At 41.7% G+C, this 16211-nt stretch overlaps 1 protein-coding gene across 3 annotated transcripts in view; it reads left to right on the forward strand.

Annotated features, from left to right (window-relative positions):
• The window catches only part of Drosha (drosha ribonuclease III), a 112637-nt gene that overhangs the window by 40655 nt on the left and 55771 nt on the right, over positions 1–16211 (forward strand). For 2 of the 3 annotated variants that reach the window (XM_087896960.1, XM_087896961.1), the window contains exons 16-18: positions 10412–10581; positions 14029–14153; positions 15703–15802. In XM_087896960.1, the coding sequence (XP_087753086.1) occupies positions 10412–10581; positions 14029–14153; positions 15703–15802 (395 nt within the window). The remainder of the gene's footprint in view (positions 1–10411; positions 10582–14028; positions 14154–15702; positions 15803–16211) is intronic. The other variant, XM_087896962.1, reaches the window with a different exon arrangement.

Consider the following 16211-nt stretch of genomic DNA (forward strand, 5'->3'; position numbering starts at 1 on the left):
GCTCTTGTATTAGACTTGCCCCTGAAAATACACAGATTTTAACATCCTTGAGTACTATAGAACACTATCCACCATATATCAATTTCTTGTACTGGGCGGCACATGGTTCACTTGCTTTCACAATATGACTTCATTAAAGGTCATTTTAAGAAGGGAACTAAAAGCCACATTTGATCTATATTTCCATATGTTTCTAGGCATGAGGTGTTTTCTTATATAGTTATTTTAGGCTTACATCCTATTTTTAAATAATTCATTGAGCAGCTGGGTCTTTTTTAAGGGTTCTGTTCTATAGTGCCAGATTTCTTATCTCATGTTGCCATGAAAAAGATGTTATTCTTTAATACTGAGCCTGGGCAGGTCCTTCCCCCTTCTTCTCTTTTCCTACATTATTTCCTGTCTTTGTAACACATTCAGCCAGTCGCTCCTTTGAGGCCAAGAATAAGTACTGCCCCTCCCTTCCTGCCTCCCTGTCTTCCACTGACAGAGTCTGGAACGTGACACCGTGATGCCTGCCTCTCCCAATGCTGGCCTGACAGGTGTGTGCCGCGAGGTCTAATTCATCTGTTTTTGCACTGTCAGTGATAATGTGAGTCTTAGCCCCCATCGGGGACTCTATAAATGCTTGCTTGCTGATCTTATTTAGTGGGTCATAGTAGTACGTTATTTTTTTTAATTTCATATGTATATATGAGTGCCTGCATGTATGGATGTGTACCATGTGTGTACATGGTGTCCACGAAAGACAGGAGAAGACATCAAATTTCTTGGAAATGGAGTTATAGATAGTTGGGAGTCATTATGTGGTTGCTGGGAAATGAACCCTGGCCCTCTGCAAAAACAGCAAGTGCTCGGCCATCTCTGTAGCCCGACAGGACTTTCTTAAATATTGATGCTGTATTCATCAAGGTGCTTTTCAAACATTTGTTATTGCCTATACCCTATTTTCATCTTTTTCTGTTTTTCATTTTTAAAGACATTCTTACTATGTAGCCCAGTAAACTACATTTTTTGTTATGCCCCAGTCTCTTAAGTGTTAGGATTATGGCCATGTGTCACCTAGCCTGGTTCTGGTTTCCTTCTTCTCCACCCATGTTCTAACTATGCCTGACCATGCTTAGCTTCTAAAACCACATCAGATTGGATCAGGGAGATAAGGCTTTAGACTGTATCTCATTTGTCTAAAGTAAAGCTAATCAAACTGTAGCAAAATATTAACAAGTATGTATATCCTAAACATAGGACTCCGTAAATTTTTATGAAGTGTGACTGTTTTCAGTATCCAGATCAAGACTACCTGTGACTGAGAAACTGCTCTGGACCTGCTTGTTCATTGTCCAGAATCTTTGTAGAAACCTCTGTTCTGGCCTGAAATACTGTGCACTAAACAGATTACCTGTTTGTGAACTGTGTGAACTGGAATTCTATATTTTATTTTGTTCAGTGTTTTGGAGAAATCCATTCTAGCAGTTACTGTTGTTGGCTTATTTGCTTGGTTGTGACATTTTATATGGTATGATTAAAATAGACCTACCTGATTAGTGAACATTTGAATATTTTCAGGTTTCATAGATGTGTGAAATATATGTATATTTAAGTATAATGTTCATTAAAGACCTGTGTCTTTTGCATGTATGTCCTCTGAGCTGTATATTGGGGTAGGGATTATTGATGTTATATTCAGTTTTATAGTTCTCTCAGCTTTCAGAAATGGCCGGGCCGTCAGTCGTGGGTAGACGTTCACATTCCTTCCAGCGCTGACCCGCTCGCCCCTCAATTTCCATTTCTCCCACACCCCTTCTTTTCTGGTGTTGCTGGGCCAGGCCCAAGCTGCTTCAACACCTTTTTTCAGTTTAACAAAAGTACCACAACTCTGTCTGTTTTATTTTGTGCTTTACTCTGTTGGTTAATGGAATTGTGATCACTTTATCCACTATTTCTTACTAGTTTTTGAAGTGGTTGTTCGAATCCTGCCCATTGGTTAGTTGAATAATGTCTGTCTTTCCCCATGCTTATTTGCAGTCTTTGTAAAATATTATAAATGGTATTTTTCTTTTAATTTTAAATTTTCATTTATTAAGGTGTGTGTATTTATGTGTGCGTGGCATGACACATACATGGAGTCAGAGGGTAAGTCTCAGGAGTTGGTTCTCTCCTGCTACCTTGTGGAATCTGGGGATCAGATTAGATCTTTTCAAGCCTTTGTGCCAGAACCTCTGGCCACTGAGCATCTCGCCAGGCCTCTTTTTCTCTTTTGAAATAGCCTCACACTATAGCATAGGCTGGCCTTGAACTTTTGTTAGTTCTTCTGCCTCAGTTTCTGGAGTGCTGGGGTTACAGGCACAAGCCACCCTGCCTGTCCGTGTGGGTTGTTGTCTGCTAACACATTCGCTCTTTTATAATTTGCATGGTGCTCTGTGATGAGCAGAAACAACTAATCTTAACGCTGCTCTAGCTTACGGTTTCTCTCTCTGCTATAGCTTTTTGTTTAATGTCAGTTAAACTTTTGCCTATTCTAATGTTATGATTTTCTTCCATATCTTCTTCATTTTAAACTATCTTGATTTCTTTTATAATTGGTATAAAACAATAGGCCAGAACTCTTTATTTTCAATATCAATTACTGCATACCACTTGTTAAGGACGTTTCCTCACAGAATTGGGGCGTTCTTGTCAGGATGCCTTGGTTTGTGCGCACAAACAACACAAGAGGATATAAATTGCAGACTGAGCACACTTTCACGTTTTAATGCGTGAGGCATATTATGCCTTGCTTGTCAAATGAGATTGTGTTGAGCACACTACATAACTTGCCCTTTTCACTCCAAAATACCTCAGACATTTGTCTATGTAAATGTTTTGTGTCATTTTTAATACTGACAAAGGGGAGAGTCCTGTATTCTAAATGGATATGACTTTTCTGACACTTGTTCAGGTGAAGACTAGTTTGAGGACTTCCTGATTTACTTATTCCATAGACTACTTCAGCAATACTGTGTATTTGTCCACTGCATTTGTGTTTCTAAAGATAGAATTCCAGAAATAAGACTGCTTTGTTAATACAGCACACATACTTTAATAAAAAGTGACCAGATTGCCTATTGAGGAAGTATATACGAGTTCATACCTCTGACCAAGAATTTTAGTGAAAGTATTCTTTTGAAAAAGTTACTTGCTGACTGAATATTACTATCTGTCCTCTACAGTTTTGCCGATCTAATATACAAAAAATAATGCCATTGTTAATGTATGTGCATGTTTCTTGAATTTCTGAGACATTAGTGTTTCATGGTCTTTTCGTTCTACTTATATTTTTGTTATACATTTTTTTGTCTACTACTTTACAAAAAAAGTTGAGACGGGGGTCTTGTTGTGTTGCTCTGGCTGGCTTGGGACTCTTGTAGACCAGTCTGGCCTCAAACCCAGCACCCTACCTGTCTTTGCTTCCTTAGTGTTGGGATTAAAGGATTAAATGGATTAAAGATGCCTGACTTGCTGTCTATTAATGTCAATGTGCTATAAAACTAAATTGAATGTTAGAGTGTTATCAGTCATCATAATTTCCCTCCATTTTTCTAATTTGAAGCCCTCTATCTTGGCTGCTGTACACATATGTACCCCCGTGTGACAGTGTGAGCTCAGGGCTGCTCAGTGCGTACACATATGTACAAGTCCCCGTGTGACAGTGTGAGTTCAGGGCTGCTCAGTGCGTACACATATGTACAAGTCCCCGTGTGACAGTGTGAGTTCAGGGCTGCTCAGTGCGTACACATATGTACAAGTCCCCGTGTGACAGTGTGAGCTCAGGGCTGCTCAGTGCGTGCCAGTGCGCCAGAAACCAAGACGTGGAGCAGCTGCTGTACTTAGATTTTAGGGAGCCTCATCTGTTTGTTCCTCGCATATCCCGCTCTTCCCCTCTGGTTGTAAAGTAACTGGGAGGAACTAGACACATTTTAAGATTTTATTCTGACCATAGCTGACGGGAACAGGAAGTAAGGGTCTGTGCACCACCTGTGTCTTCACCGAGTGAGCTGGGAAATCCTGAGCCATTTTTGCAGATCTTATCAGGCAAATTGACTTTTGGAAATGGCTCCATCTGGAGCAGAAGTTGTCAGGAGGAGGAGAGGCTATTTCAAAATTTCTAGGAAGTGTATTAGGGAATTTTAATTGATAAAGCATCTTTAAATTTTATTTTAAACATTTAAAAATTTTATGTTTCTGTGTGTTTTCACTGTATGTATGTGCACTAGTTCCTGATGGTCTTGGGGGCCAGATGAGTACATTGGATCATCTTGACCTAGAGTTATGTATATGTGGGTGCTGGGGTCTAAGCCTAGGAACAAGCACTCTTAACTTCTAAGCCATCTCTAGCTCCTAATATAACTTAACATTTTGAAATTTAAAAATGCTTGTTATGAATACCTACTTGAGAAAATAAAATAATTCCAAATCATCTTGCTAAGAATATCTGAAAGAGGTAGTAATATAGTTCATTTTTATATCTCTTTGAATTGTTTGTTATATCACTGATAAATGCGTGTTTAAGAAGCCGTGTATTTAACACAGATTCCCTAACAAATTGCTCACCTCTTCAAATAACCGAGCAATATAAATGGAGGAGTTGGGTCTCTAAGAAACAGTTTATAGAGTCTGTCAGTTCATTAATGACTGTCCAGATTCATCCCCTGAAACACAAACTCTAGTTCTTTCCGAATAATGAGCCCTTGTCACAGTTCCAGCCTCAGAGCTGGCAGAATTCCTGCTAACCTTAGCTTACCCGCTCTAATTTCTCATTTGTATCATGTCCTATTTATCCTAACCAACGAGATAAAAATTACTGTGTTGCCTTCAGTGACATAATTCCATAAATCCCCAACATAAACATGTAGCAGGCCAGACGAACCTGAAGCACCAATTCATTAGCCTTGGTAACTCGGCGGCAGTGTGAGGGCAAGCGGCCATCTGATTAACCCGCAAAGTCATCCCGCAAATATGGTGTCTCTTTGCTAGGCGGGCTGCGAGGGCTATAGCTTGTGCTCCATGGGCTGGTGCAGGACTCATAGGTTTTTGTCTGTCTGCCTCTTCTAATGTATCTGTGGAGCTCACATTTCTGGTACCAAACACTGAGCAGAGCCCCAGTCCCCTTCCTGGGTAAGCCTTTCCCCTCCGCATGTCTGTCCTGAGTTTCTGCCTTTTTTTTCCACAGCTTTAAATACCTATCTTTTTGTAGCTGCCATGAGAATTATTCCGTAGATTTTTAGTGGGGATTTACTTTCTCTCCCAGCCGTAGCAGCTTTGCACCTGATGTGTTTAATTATGTCCAGTTTCTATGCTGCTCTGAAACTCACTACCATCTCAGCAGGTTTGCTCCCAAGCCAAACTGGAGACTGGGTACTTGGCGTCTTTATAAGCATTTATTGGCCTTGTTTGTTTGGTTTTTTTTTATTATCTTGCAAATATTCCTGTCCTAAATTGGGCTGTACCCACACCACTTACTAAGTAGAACTTGAGACTGTAAGAGACAGTTGGTTTGTAGACAAGTATTTTCTTCTGCCAGTAACTCTTTTAACTTCTCCACTTTAAATTAGATACTTCTCATCCGTTTGACTGTATGCGAAGTGCCATGGAGCCGGCCGGGCAGAGCTTCGTGCCGAGAGCCTCTGTTGCTGCTTTTAGCTGCAGAGCTGTTTATGCTGCTTTGCAAATGTGCTCCTTTCCCCATAGAAATATGGAGACTTTTCCAGATCCTAAGGAAGACAGCGTTCTACTCCTTATCCCTGTAACCTACAGTTTCCTAGATTAACTCAGCGCATTTGCATTTGTAAATCAAATACTAGCGTGTTCTTTCCTTAGTCTTGTGAATCTCATCAGTGTGGCAGTTACTGTGTAAGTTATCTGAAGTTATCCGGGTCTCCTGCCTGCTGTTCTCTATGTAGGCATTTGCAGAGTAGAGTCACATTCGCTTTACAGTGTCCCTTGCCTGCTGCTCCCTGAGACTCCTTGGAAGATGGCAGACTAACATTTCCTCATGCACTGAAAAATAAAAAGGAAGACAGACGCACTTGTGCACGCCCCGCGACAGGGTCTTGTTCTGTAGCTCAGGGTAGAAGTTAGCAGAGTAGCCCAGGCTGGCCTCGAACTTGCAGTGATTCCCCTGCCTCTGCCTCTGCCTCTGCCTCTGCCTCTGAAGAACTGGATTATAGCAGTGTAGCACCAGACAGCATTCTCATCACCCCTTGAAAGTTGAGACAGTGTTCTGGAGTGCTCGAGGCAGAGGATGAGAGACATGGTAGGGAGGGCAGTTACCTTCTGCAGGAGCATGGGATTGTGATCGTGCCTACTCCAAACACAATCCACAAGTCTGAGGTCCTTACTCACCTGTCTAACTGGGTCACGTCATTCTGGACCATCTCTTAATACCTTCCCGTTGGGGATTAAGATTTTGTTTTAATCATTAAGTTGACACAGTCTAGAAGTCACCTGGGAAGAAGTTTTCATGAGGAATTGTTTAGGTTGCCTATGGACACATCTGTGGAGGGTTATCTTGATTATGTTAGTTGACGTGCTAAGTCCCAGCCTAAAAATGGGCTCTGCCATTTGCTAGGTTTGGGCCCTGGACTGTGAGTTGAGCACATACAGGCATGCTTGCATTCATTTCTGCCTTTCTCTTTTTTAAAATTGCATATATTTATTTATTTATTGAGAGGAAACTATTTTTTTTTTTCTGGTTTTTCGAGACAGGGTTTCTCTGTAGCTTTGGAACCTATCCTGGAACTAGCTCTTGTAGACCAGGTTGGCCTTGAACTCACAGAGATCTGCCTGCCTCTGCCTCCTAAAAACTGGGATTTCTGAATGTGTGTGCCACAACCACCCGGCGAAACAATTCTTTTTTAAATAACTTTTTTAGATGTATTTATTTTATATATATATGAGTGCTGTAATATACATGTACATCTGAATTCCAGAAGAGGGTATCAGATCCTATTATAGATGGTTGTGAGCTGCCATGTGGTTGCCGGGAATTGAACTCCGGTCCTCTAGAAGAGCAGCCAGTGGTCTTAACCACTGAACCATCTCTCCAGCCCCTATTTCTGCATGCTCTTAACTGTTGATGTGACATGACAAGCTGTTTCAAGTTCCTACAGCTTTGATGTCTCCAAAACAAAGTACCATACCCCAGAATTGTAAGCTATTATTTATTTTAATAAATCCTTTCTCCCCTTAAGAAAAAGTTGCTTTTTTTCTTTTTAAATTATTTGTTTATTTGTGTGTGTGTGTGTGTGTGTGTGTGTGTGTGTGTGTGTGCATATGTACAGGCACACATGAGGACAAAAGCACATGTACAGGTATGTCATGACATGCATGTAGAGGTCAGAGGTCTCCTTATGGAATCTGCTTCCTTTTTATCCCCATGTGGGTCTCAGGGGTCGAAATCTGGTCAGCTGGCTTAGTGGCAGGCACCTTTTCCCACTGAGCCATATCACCGGTCCCGTTAGGTTATTGTTTTACAGTGTATTTTAGCACAGCAGACATGAAACCAGGACAGATGTCAACATGCTGATTTTGAGAGACATGACTTTCTGTCTGTAACACCGTGAGAGTTTGCTAATCAAACATGCATATTGGCTTTAAGATAGCTGTCTTATAATAAGGCATAAAACTATCACCACTGTGAACAGTGATCTTGAGTCAGACAGAGCATGTCTTTGGGTAGTGTCTTTGTATTTGGATACATCTTTAAGAGGCTCATGGTCTTTGATGAAGATGATTTGCTTTCAGAATGTTATCTCTTTTAGAGCTTCTGTGAGTTATGTACTTCTTGAGGGCCTAAGATTTGTGGATCTTGTTTGGAGTGGGCACATAGCGAGTGCCGTACAGCTCTTTAATCATTGTCATCCGGCTGCCCCTCGGCTGCCCCTCTGCCGCTCTTCTGTTTAATTAATGTGTCCTCCACACTGGCCTAGCAGTTCCTGGAACCTACCCATCTCGCTCGTCTTTGGACTTTGGCTGGTTCTGCTGAGACCCTCTACCCAGTGTGGTGGCTGGTTTCCATTGTCAGCTTACGCAGTCAGGAATTACCTGGCAAAGTGTTCCTCAAGGGATCACGCACATTAGGTTGTCCTGTGGGTATGTCTGTGCGTGATTGTCTTGATAATGTTAATTCGTGTGAAAAAAACCTAAGCTAAGAGTCAGTGGTGCCCTTCCCGAGCCCTGGACTGTGTAGAAAGGAGAAAGTTAGCTGAGCGCAAGCGCGCACCATTTGTTCTCCTTTGGCCTTTGACCATGGCGCTGGGGTGACCACCTGTTTTAAGTCCCTGCAGCTGTGGCTAGCCCAAAATGAACTGTAGGCTGCAGAGCTGTGATTAAACACACACTTTCTCCCCTGTTGTCGTGTTATTTTACCATGGCAACAGGAAAAGAAATTATCGTGCTGAGGTAGCTGCACAGTGGGCGGGCTCTTATTTCAAGTTTTTGTATTTCTTTCAGTGCTGAGAGGTAAACCTAGAACCTTACCCATGCTAGCAAGACCTCTGCCACTGCGCATGTCTTCAGTCCTTTTATTTTGTCTATCTCTTCAAAGACACCTTCTCTGAATATACTATCCTGATACACACACACACACACAAACACACACACACGTATATTTACCTTTTGTTATGTAGCACAGGCTGGCCTTAAATTCCCAGTCCTCTTGCCTTAGCCTCCCGAGTGCTGAGATCACAGGCACGTGCCATCATGCCTGTCTCCTGATCCTCTGTCTCCTTTCCCAGGTAGATTCTTCTTCATAACTCATCTTGTCCTGACTTATTGCATAGTTGCTTTTAAATATCTGTACATGTCTACTGGGTAGTCATCTTTAGAAAGGTTTAGCTATTTGGATCACTGGTGATGTTTGCAGGACCTCTCTCATGGTGCCTGCCGGGTGACAGGTGTTCAGTAAAGCTAACAGTGAGTGTTGTGAGGAGGAATGGCTAGTCACATGTGTGTTGTGTGTAGACGTGTTCAGTTCCAGAGCAGCACCCGAGGTAGAGATTTTGATCTGTATTCTTTCTTTCAAGTATGTTGGCCTGTCAGGGTTTTAGCCAGTGACAGCTTGTACAGTCTTTATCTGTAGTCAGAGGCTGTTTGTTTGTTCCTGGCCTCTCAGACCTGAAGTAATTACACAGGAACTATATTATTTGCAATAATATTTGGCCAATAGCTTAAGTATATTTCCAGCTAGCTCTTATATCCTAAATTAATCTATCTCCATTGATCCGTTAATCACCATAGCCTACTGGCAAAGTTTCTGCATTCTGTAAAGCCATTGACCAAAAGCAGCTTCTTTATTCATTAACCAATAAAAGCAACACATATGCAGAAGAACTTCCTGCATCATTTATCCTCTTGTGTTTTTTACCCACCAGATTCCTAGATGCCAGTAATTCCTCTGACCCAAGTTGGGTCTTCTTGCTCCCTTTTGGCCACACAGTGTTGAGCTTGATCTTAGCTTATAACATAGGTCATGTTAAGGGGAGGGCAGAAATTGTCCTCTCAGGGACAGTCTTCTTCAGAGCCCCCAGGAGGACTTTTGTCCTTTTGGGTGGAGGTAGACTACACACACACACACACACACACACACACACACACACACACACACACACACGATGTGTTGCCCATCTAAATCTAAAGAGGAATCAGAAACCCACAAACCCACAGCCCCCATCTTGGGGCCCACATGAACTGCATGTATTTGGTTTATGAAGTACAGGTTACCCTTTTCTTAGCTACTTTAATTATGTCTTTTGTTGCTTCCAGCCCCCTGCACTTATAAACCTCAAACAGTTGGTATTTTATCCCTGTACTCACTCCATAATGGTCTTCTACAATATTAGCACAGGCTCTTCAGCTCCATTCATCATGGCAGGTGCAGCACATTAGCACCCCCAAGTTAGATCACAATGCAACGATATCTTATTGGAAACATCTATAAATACCTCATAAAGCTGAGAATTTCCCTGAGACAGTAGCATCACTTCTGAAAAGCTCTCATCTGTTCCCCTAGGAAGAATGATAAAATACTTAGACATAACATGTTTCTGTTTATGATAAACTGTGGTTTCTTATGCTAGGTTACTTTAAATTTTTTTGGGCAAACACCTTTTTTCGTATTCATACCTCACAAATAAAGCCTTCATCATTTATGATGTTGTTGTTCCCATTTTAGTAAATGAGATGGTTTATGAGCACTGTTCATCAGTGAGACAAATGGCGTTCGTATTATTTGGCACCTGGCTGAACAGTGTAAATTTTAAATTACTTTTTTATATGTGCTCTTGTGCCGCCGTTGTCTTGTTTTACCTTAATGAGTTGATGATGTGCTGATAATTGAGCAACTTTATTCCTCTCCCACCCTGTGTGCTCACCCCAGACGGCGGCAAAGAAGTGTTATCGATGCACCAGATCCTTCTCTACTTGCTCCGGTGTAGCAAGGCCTTGGTGCCTGAGGAGGAAATTGCCAATATGCTCCAGTGGGAGGAGCTTGAGTGGCAGAAATATGCAGAAGAATGCAAAGGCATGATTGTTACCAACCCTGGGACGGTAAGTCCTGTGCTCGCACAGCCTGAGCTGTGCGTCACCCGCTTACGTGACTGCCCCACACAAGCAGCGAGAACACGGGTTGTGTTTCAGTACTGTAGCTTCTCGTCCTCTGGGTAATTTTTCTTTAAATATTTAGTAAGTAAGAAAAATACTAGAATTCGGAATATTTAGTTAGTTCCCCTGACTAGTATGTCTGTTCTACCTTCAACACTTCCAATGTACATGTAAAATTTCCCCCCAGGAGGTCTGTGAATTGGATGAGAAGACTCATTCCTTCGTACTGCTCATACTAGCTCAACAACAAAAATCCTTTTCCAGTTTGGTAGTAGAGGAAATTAGTATTTTGCCTAGTTTTATATTTTATTTTATGAAAATTTATATTTTAAATGGTTTTTGCCAATTCAGTTACTTTTTTTAATAAATTGCCTATTAATACCTATTTGATTTTTATTTTCTGGTACGCATCTTTTTGTTATTGATCATTCTTCATAAAGATATTACCTTTTTAATTGACACCTTATTGTGTAGGTTAGGCTGGCCTAGAACAATGCACTGCTGAGCTCCTGCAGACTTTGAGCTCTGTCTTGCTTCAGCCTCATAAGTGCTGACCTCAGCCCTGCTTCAGCTTCCTAAGTGTTAAGCTCAGTCTCCTAATTGCTGAGCTCCGTCCTTTCAGCCTCCAAAGTGCTGAGCTCAGTCCTAGTTTAATCTCCTAACTGCTAGACAAAAGGCTTGAATTACCACACAAGGCTTCCAATGTTAATTTTTTAAAGAATATAAATTAAAATTAGAAAATAAATAGTTCCTATGTAAAGCAGCATTGTTTTGTATTGAATCGAATAATTTTTCCTTTGTTTCCTAAAACAGTTACATATTGGCATTTTGTCAGGATCAATTTTTCAGAAATGGAGAATTAAATATATATCCATGTAGGAGCTGAGGAGACGGCTCAGTCAGTAAAGTGTGTGTGTGTGTGTGTGTGTGTGTGTGTGTGTGTGTGTGTGAGAGAGAGAGAGAGAGAGAGAGAGAGAGAGAGAAAATGTGAGAGAGTGTGTGAATGTGTATGTATATGTATGTATGAGTGCATGTGTGTGTGTGTACACTCGTGCATCCATTTTACTAGGTGTGATGATGTATGTAGTCTCAACTGGGAGATTGGGGGAGGCGAATTCTGAGTTTCAGACTAGCCTGGGCTACCTAGTAAGTTTATGGTTGTCCAAGGCTGCATACTGTGACCTTGTCTCAGTAAACAAAACAACAAAAATTCATGTAAAGAGACAGTGAATTGTTTAATGTGTTGTGTTCTGTAGCGGTCTTTGGAACACGCCATCCTGGCCTTTCTTCATGGCATAGTTCACGTTCCCTGAAACCCACCAATAAGTTGGGAGCCTCTTGAAAAAAATTAAGACTGCTGTGGCTGATAATTGCCTGTGTTCCAGACAGTGGACCCAGGAAGTCACAGTTTAACAATGTCCCAGGTGCTTCTGGTTTCCCCTGGTTTGTTTTGGTTTGTTGGTGTGGTCACTTACCTATCACCAGCATCCTGCAGCTGGTCTGTTGGTGAGCTACTACGTCAGCCACAGCTGTGGTGAATGTGTAGTCAGCAGCGCGCACTCTGAAATCTTCAGTTTTAGCTGAGATCAGTGGTCCATAAATGCTGCAGTCAAAAACTCACAGGAATAAAGAAACTGTATTACTATTGGTGTGATTAATGTATATCCTTGAGATGGTGAAAGGCTCATTTTTGTAGCTAGTGAAAGAAGCCAGAGTTGTCAGGATAAAAGGCTTATATCGGTAGGTAATCAGGACTGCATTCGGAAAGGAAATGTGGTTGTTTGGTGTGTGGACACGATGAGGCAGGCGCTTATTTCTTTCCACTTTGGCACAGGTCGTTTGCTGCCCATTCCATACTCTTCAGAAGGGTGCCCGCTACTCACAGGGCACAGTAGGCACGGCACTCATTTCATCCTGTACAGGACTCGTTTTGAAAGATTGCTCAGTGGCAAGGACATTGGGAAATTTATTAAGTTTTTCAAGCCATTACGGTCACATTAAATACTTTCTTGCTGCAGACTTAAAGTAATTAATGTTCCTCCCTGACAGTTCTGCCTCTGCCTGAGAACACTTTGGTCATTAGTGAACATGCTTTAAATTCTTACCGAGAGATGAGATGATAGATTTGTAGGCTGTGGCCAAAGTCTAGAATTTACTTCACTCCCGACCCACTATTCCCATAATTTAGAAATGATTTTTAATTTTTAAAAACTACTTTTTGGTGTTTTGAGTCAAGGTTTTATGAGCCCAGACTGGCCTTAAACTCCCGATTCTTCTGCCTCCACTGCCCAGTGCTGGGTTATGTGCCTCTGAGTCACAGTGGCTTCTGGGGATACTCGAGGGGTCCTGAATGGCTCGGCGCAAGTGATCTTCCTACCTCAGCCACTGGCGCAGCCGCAAGTGTGGGCGCACACTGCCTCCGTAGATGTTAGTGCAGCGTAGTAGCACAACACAGACGGATCCTTAGCATTCCTTGTACACACGATGTGTTTCTACTGTTAATGGGCATTTTATGTTTAGGTTACCTACCATCAGAATCATCTAGTTTTTGACATTTGTGAACAAGGACTGTTTTCTCAAGCTTAGTAGTGAGATTTCTATTTTTAAGTGATGTACATTTTTTAAAAGTTTTGAAATTTTAAAAATTTTTAAAAATTTAAAAATTTTTTAAAAATTGTTATTTTTTAACAATGTGAAGAAATTTCCACAAATCTATCCTTTGTCATCTGGTTGTGTTCATCAGCTGGCTGGGCAGGCTGAGAACCTACAGGTAGGAAGGTCCTTGTCCTGCATCCACTCCCCCGGGGACCCAGGACATTCTGACCTTCAGGGCACCAGGCATGCACACGGTACATGTACTTGCATATGTATGAAACACTCATGAACATAAAATAAATAAATCTTAGAGAGTCAGCTGTCTCTTGTATCACTGTAACTTTGGATGGAAGTGTGGACTTCAGCAGTATAAACGCACACTGAAAACCAGCGGAACACGCAAATGGAGGCATCTGTCTTCAACAGTCGTGCTCTGGTCCTTTGACTGAGCCTACAACAGGCTAAGCCTGCACATCTCTCCCTGTGCCTGGGAGAGGTTAAGAGAAAGGTACATCTGCCCAGGCAGCCTTTTTAAAGCTTCATTCTTAAAGGTTTCTGTGTAGACTGGAAAGAGAAAGAATCACTGTTCATTATGCCAAATGGTGGAGACTTTCAGGGATGACATTCCAGCGTTCACACAGTGTAGTGTTTGTATGGTACAGCGGCTATCCCAGTTTCTGATTGCAGATAAAGCTTCCCTAGAAAACAATCCCATTAATCCCTTTCCTGCTTAGGATAAAGTTAGGGCCTCAAGACTTTTTGTGGGAATACTTGATCTTGATATTCTTTTCTCCCCAGAAACCAAGCTCTGTCCGCATTGATCAACTGGATCGTGAGCAATTCAACCCCGATGTCATTACTTTTCCAATTATCGTCCACTTTGGGATACGCCCTGCACAGTTGAGTTATGCAGGAGACCCACAGTAAGATATTTCTCAGTGTTTGTCTTGGCCAATTTCACCTTCTACTAACAACTGAATTAGCAGAGGAGAGCCTTTAGTGGACATCTTCTTTTTAAAAATTAAGACTTGAAACAAACCATGTTTCCAAATTTGCAAATTAGGTTCTGGTCGCTTGTGAAGAATGAGTTTCTTTACATATTTGACTGCAATAAATTACTCAGTCGATTACTCCCGACAGTCTTGTCACCAGGAGTCCTGCATGGATTTAAACTCGAGGGAGCTTCTCCTTTATTTGTCATTATGACATTTCCTCGTTTTCGTTTGTTTGTTTTGTTTTGTTTTTAGTTTGCTCAGTGCCTTTATGGGAAGTAGCGCTGCATTGGTTCCTATCGTGGGGGTATTCATAAGATCCCATACAGAGTCAAGGGTTGTGTGGGATGTAGGAGCTATAGTTCCTACTCTTAGGATTCATATTGCTTTGCAGATGTGGGCTTTTCCAACTGGCACATTAATATTTTTCTGGGAGAAGATGAGCTATGTGGGAATGGAGGTAGATAGGACCATTATATTCTTCAGGTGTTTGGATTTTCTACCTTTTAGACAAATGAACAATTTCCTGACTTAATTTTTTAAAAAATGGATTCATACTGGGAGAAAAGGGCTTGGGAGATTTTCAGTTCGTAACTGCAGTTCTGGCTGACATATATTAGAAGAGGCTAAAGGGTTTTGTTCTTTTTTTTCCCTCTTTGGATAAAAGTATGAAGCAGTGAACCAGGCACTGTGTAAGTACTTCTTTCTTTCCTCCATTCTCTGAGAACGCTTGAGAAAGACGCGAGGCCAGGAAAGGAGCAGTTTGGACATGACAGGAAGCCTTTGGCAAACCCCTTCTTGTCAGAACAATGTTAGTAGAATGTGATTAGGCTCTTGTCAACTCTCATGGTGGCAGGACTGTGCACTGATGAAGGGCTTCGCAGTCTCTCCATTCCCTGATCACTGTAACGGTGTCTGTTACTCATCCCAGCTTAGCATGTCTTGGCTGCAACAGATAGGCTAATTTTTATTATGGTAAATTCTAATTGGTACATACCCTCTCCCGCCTCCAGCCGAACAGTGAACCTGTGTGGCTTGGGCATCAGCGCTGATGGGTTCTCCATTCTAGTACTCTAGAACTGACCATCTCTATTTTAAGAAAGGGATTGTTTTTAATAAAAGATATATTTTAAATTTAAATAAGCATTTCACTTATAAAGAGGTAACACTGAGAAGTGGAACATGATTCTGTTGTCTGAGTGGTTTTCTGTGTCTTCTGTGGGGTTGTTTCCATTTAGTCTACGCCTCCTTTTTTATCTAAATGGGCTGTCAGTCACATAACCGCAGGCTCCAGGTGACGCCTGGGCACCCAGTCCCTGAACTCTCAAACCATGTGCTTCTTTGGGTTGAGCGTTTTTTGCCACCAAAGTATTTAAAGGAATGTATGTATGTACGAGCAGGCTTACTAGGGTAGTTGGTTTTATTTTCACTGTAGATTTGCCTTCTCTTTGTCTAAGGTGACGGTCTGTCCTTTTCCTAGGTACCAAAAATTATGGAAAAGTTACGTGAAACTTCGCCACCTCCTGGCAAATAGTCCCAAAGTCAAACAAACGGACAAACAGAAGTTGGCGCAGAGGGAGGTAGGTATTGAACCCGCCCCTCAGTGATTGATGGTGCATGCTGGGTTTATCTTCATTGTGCATTACTCTGGAGGTCCTGACAGACGAGAAAGAGATTTTAAACAGATGGAGTTACTCCTCTCCCTGGTCTGGTGTATCGGTTGCTTCTTAAAAACACTCTAGTATTCAAGGTGGCATTTTTTTAAACTTGACAATTTCATACATGTATGCAGTGTTTTGATCCAGGTTACCTTTGTCCCTCCATTCTAGCTGCTCCCAGATCCTTCTCTCCAGGTCTCCCTTGTAACTCTACCTACCCTTTTTTTAAGCCAGTGGGTCTAGTTGGCACTGCTGGTATTTCCATGGTGTAGGGCTATCCACTGGAGCGCATTTTTACCATTAAGGCCAGTTTCTTAGTAAATCACTGTTT

The sequence above is a fragment of the Myodes glareolus genome, chromosome 15 (assembly GCF_982192425.1).
Source record: "Myodes glareolus chromosome 15, mMyoGla1.1, whole genome shotgun sequence".
NCBI lineage: Eukaryota > Metazoa > Chordata > Mammalia > Rodentia > Cricetidae > Myodes > Myodes glareolus.